Raw genomic sequence first — 4757 nt, forward strand, 5'->3', positions numbered from 1 at the left:
GACCTGATTGTCTATTTTAAATTGCACCACGTTACATCACCACTGTTTCTAAAAAAGTCTGCACGCAGTTGCTTTCTTTTTTTGGTCGTACCTTTCTCGCGTGTGTAACTCGAATCGTCTGGAAGCGCGGTTCGCCGCACGACTTTCGACGTGGCCTGTCCCGCGAGCACTGTTTCATAAGTCGGCTCTAGGGTGGTCGCGCGCGGCTTTCACCCCCGTCGCATAGTAGTGACGTCGCAAGCGAGCGTGGTGTCCATGTGGTGTCCTAGGCAACCCGGCTTTCCTCCATATCCATCCTACCCTCTCTCGCCCCCTTCTCTCACTCGTCCTCTTCCCTCTGCTTATCGAGCTTCAACCCTCTCTCGCCCCTCGCGATGCGCTAGTATCTTCCGTTTCTGATATTTGGCTCGCGTTTGATACATCTCAATCTTTGAACTCTTTCCCTCCCGACCGTTCCTGCGTTTCTCATTTTTATTATCTTGTATTTGTACATTTATTTTTTAATTCCTTTACATTTACTTTACAATGTTGCACTCTTTTTTCATCAATTCTATCTTGTATTATTTTATCCTTTTTCCGTCGATTACTTTCTATTCTTATCGAGCTATTTTTTTTATAGTCTTTTTCTACATGGTTTGCTTTGTTCGTTTCACGCGATTTTCCCGAAGCGAGAGCACGCGACTTCGTGCGGCCACACGTCTGCGTCACTGTTGCAACCATTCTCACACACGCGGGATAGAGAAATCGATCCGGTTACCTGGCTTCGGAAAGCGAGCCGTCCGCAATTCGCACCCTCTCTTATCATAAAGAAGCAATCCTCCACATTTCCCCTTATACCTTTCAGCCCTTCAGGACGTTTCAAGAATTTTTATAAAGCAAAAGCGTCTACCCGCCTGTATCGCATCACCCTTGGGTATTATTATGAACAAGCAACGGTTGTATCATAGTATACAAACCAACCGTACAATAATTGATATAAACAATCGCATGATAAATCATGACTAATTGCTTTTAGGATAAAGCTTATTAAAATATTGCATCAATGAATTTTAGCAAATAGCCAAGACATTAAAGTGAAACTACTTTATAAGCATTTTCAATTTAGAGTCTTTTAATAAATTAAAACAGAATGATTTAGATGTGATATGAATTTTGTTCAATCATGTTAGCGATGGAAATACGTCCAGTCTGGAGTCTAGATCTTCTTTGCACACGCTTTGCGTTCCACCCCTTAGGAATATTCCAGGAACATTGATCACGACGCTGTTCCGTTTATAGCGACACGCTCTAAAGCTCTTTCTATAGCAGTCGCGATTAATCTTTTAACATACTTCGAATAAATTAATTTTGTATGATTTCATTAAATATTTAAGTCAACTTCATTAATTCTTAATCGTCACATCTCACCTGTAGATTAAATGTTTTAAAATATACATGTATCGGTTTTGTTATCACATTTTTATTTTAATACATTAAAGTAGAAATAATAGCACTTAAAAATATGTGCAAAAATTCAGGTTTAATAATTTTTAATACAGAAATTTCTAGTGTTTCATATTTCTTCCTTAATACATAACGAGAGAAAGCTTATGCTATTTCTATTTTTCACAAATATTGAACCATTACGATCAATTTACTTGATGACAAATATAGATAGTTGGCATTATTTCATCTCTTTTTCTGTAGAAATTCTTATTACGTCCTGCTGTTTCCCAGCGCGCAAAGTGCACGTATTCCGGAGAATGACTTCACCGGTCGCAGGTGTGCATCGTATTTAGATGATATCGACCGACACAGCGCAGCGGTCGTGCACGTCATAGGCACGACCTAGAAATCGACCCTTCGTGACACAGTTAACTACACACGCCGCGGTTCACGATGCACGAAACAAACCACCGAATCCACGCGCTTTCGTGTTTCACTAGATCCATAAATCTTATCACTGTATCTTTCGATTCTATCCTCGCATGTTTTATTAAACTCTACTTATTATCGCATCTATTGTTCCTCGTAGAAAGAGGCTTTTCACCAATCGCGAAGATTAGAATTTTTATTACCTCGTATTGCAAAGGAATGACAATCTTTGTCTTCATTCCAGAAGAGATATAATGATAAATGTGAGTCAAGAAGTATACGCAATAAGTTTTTCATTAAAACGTACTGTGTATCAATTTATTGATCGATGGAGATTAAAGAAAGTATCTTTGCTCTTTGATAGATCATAATGCATTTCTGGCAGCCTTTGGAATAGAGTCAATTATTTTCATTGACTCATCCTAAATATTAAAAAATATATATAAACAAATTCTATGCGAAACTAAAGCTTTTAGGTTTACGAACATTTCTCTATCTATTCTTATTAAAAATTAGAAATTTTTGATAAAAGTATTTAGATTTTTATTTTAAATAGAATCTATTCAAAAATTTTTTCGATCATCTATCAAAAGTTTCTATGCAAATATCATTTTATGTAATAGGAAGTTTCGTTTTGGTCAGGAATCCACAGTTTCCGTTAATCGGCTGTAATGCAATAAATTCCTCGGCGATCGCTTAAAAAACATAATTGCTGTTTATTGGATTGGACTTAATGATATTATGGAATAATTGTCAAACCTCATGCTATCATGTTTACGTAATCATGAAGGAAGATCTTTACGTAACGCGTCTTGGAACGGCTTTCCGTCATTGCGTCGATGATATAACTCTTGTTTAACGGGCATTGGTTGCATGGATCCGATTTCGTTGTCTGGTTAAAACGGTCTGAATTTCCTGAACATATCGTCGCCCTATTTTTAACTTCGTGACAAGTATAATAAGTAAATAGAGTAAGTAAATATGAATTGACATTTAACGCAATCCAATTATAAATGCTTGACACGATTTATTAGAATTGGGATGACGAACTGGCGGCTCGCGAGTCACTTATGGCTCTTGCCTCTACTGTTCATTCTGACTTTGGTTTTCCCTTCTGTTTATTAATTACAGATGATAGAATAGGCTACCTCATCTCATCGCTTTTTAATTATTTCATTCTCTATGTCTATAGCAACATAAATGTGTAGTAGGAGATATTTCATTTACGACGGCACAGGGTCAAGGGAGGCTTTCAGACTTTCGATACTCGGTCTCGAATAGAATAAAAAATTTTCACAAAATGTATTCAATTGTTTCATATCATTATTCTACATCTTTCATTTTATACATCGTGAATATGCAATACAATAAATTAAAACATCTACGTTAATTTATTGTACACTGGAAATTATTAAGTAAATATATTCTTTGACAAATTCTATTTATTTATAATAAAATTAATTATTTATCGATAATTTCGAATGACATTTCTTGCTGACTCACTCTTTGTAATAAAATACAAGACGCAGTAATGGCTTGATTAGATTGAAGGGAAAACCCCCTTTCTTGGGGATGAAATTTGCACATTCCGATTGTAGGACTTTTTCATACTCGTCGAGGGAAACACCGTATTGGGAAAATTTCACGGAATTGGGTTGTCCCGCTTGGATTTTCTAGACTCACCCTGCAGAAGGGGATGAAAGGATAAGAGGGCGCGGCGTTCGAAAACAGATCGATACAGCATGCGCGCTCACTCTTCGACAACAATTCCGCCGGGTTGGACCCGTGCTGATTCTGCGGTTGCGAAATATGTCACGGAGAAAAGTCTCGCGTTTTCTGTCGCGTCACAACATCGACAGTAATCGAAACCTACTCGTTACGTAAATGGAAAAAGTGCGAATGATTAATGACAGTGTAACGTACAATTGCTACTGTTTCATTTATCGTTAATCTTCATTATAAATTTGAAACTTAATCGTGTCTGCAAGAATTACACAACATGGGGACTAGATTCGCAGCTTGTAAGCATGAAAAACGAACTGATTCGACCAGAAGCACTCCGTTTCAACGAATCGTTTTATTACAGTTGCACTGAAGTTGACCAGCCTCCACGACTATTATCTAAGACTCCTGCATGGGAATCAACCGATTCCCTCGGGTTTGGACATGGCAAACACAGTGAAATTCTGTTCCCAAATGCTGCTGTGTAAGCATACGATGCGATGTTCGTTTTTAAGTGTATTATTAAAATCGTTGCTTGTCGGGTTATCAGCGTTACTGAAGGAGGTCCGCGAGGCTCCTCTGGAGATGGTGAAATCGGAGAAGTGCGACGCGGAACGCATGGCTCTTTACCCGAACTTGGACTACAAACAACTGTACAACGCCCTCACTCAGCTGATCGACGTAATCCCCGCCATTCACATCGGTCTGCAGGGTATGACCCATATCTACTGTTCCCTGTTCTACTTACATTCAGCTTATTCTTATTTCTATACTGCAGAGTCGTATGCGAAATAAAATATTTATGGTGTCAATTTAAAAAATGTCTTTTACATTTTCATTGTTTAAACATTGAAAGATCTATCCAACTTTTGAATACTTTTTATATGTATTTTTTTTAAACTGTGATTTACTCATTTCACTTTCTTATCGCATTGCATGTTCTTTATACTTCGTAATAAGAATTCATTTTTTAGCATTCGGCCAGGCGCTGCTGCAATGCCTCGCGTGTCTCTTGCCATTTCTGGATCACGACATGATCGACAACATTCCTTATTTGACGGCAAGCACGATCTCGGTGCTTCCGGTGGAACATCATCAGGATATCGTTAACAATCTCTGCTTCTACATTCTCCCGTTCACAATCAGTAAATGACTAAACCAAATAATTAACTCTGATGCTA

The 4757-nt window shown here is 37.9% G+C and overlaps 2 protein-coding genes across 10 annotated transcripts in view; both read left to right on the plus strand.

Annotated features, from left to right (window-relative positions):
• The window catches only part of unc79 (UNC-79 domain-containing protein), a 36102-nt gene that overhangs the window by 10987 nt on the left and 20358 nt on the right, over positions 1-4757 (plus strand). The window lies entirely within an intron of this gene.
• LOC108628145 (protein unc-79 homolog) overlaps positions 3578-4757 on the plus strand; it is a 6853-nt gene continuing 5673 nt past the window's right edge. For 2 of the 4 annotated variants that reach the window (XR_003389591.1, XM_018029890.2), the window contains exons 1-4: positions 3583-3875; positions 3941-4060; positions 4127-4288; positions 4551-4721. Coding sequence is in view for 3 of the 4 variants with exons in the window: in XM_018029890.2 (XP_017885379.1) it covers positions 3854-3875; positions 3941-4060; positions 4127-4288; positions 4551-4721 (475 nt within the window). In the remaining variant the exon portion in view is untranslated. Of the gene's footprint in view, positions 3876-3940; positions 4061-4126; positions 4289-4550; positions 4722-4757 lie in introns of all 4 variants that reach the window. The other 2 variants (XM_018029888.2, XM_018029889.2) reach the window with 2 other exon arrangements.

This window comes from Ceratina calcarata, unplaced genomic scaffold (genome assembly GCF_001652005.2).
Source record: "Ceratina calcarata isolate Rehan_Ccalc_2016 unplaced genomic scaffold, ASM165200v1 scaffold501.2, whole genome shotgun sequence".
NCBI classification, from domain to species: domain Eukaryota; kingdom Metazoa; phylum Arthropoda; class Insecta; order Hymenoptera; family Apidae; genus Ceratina; species Ceratina calcarata.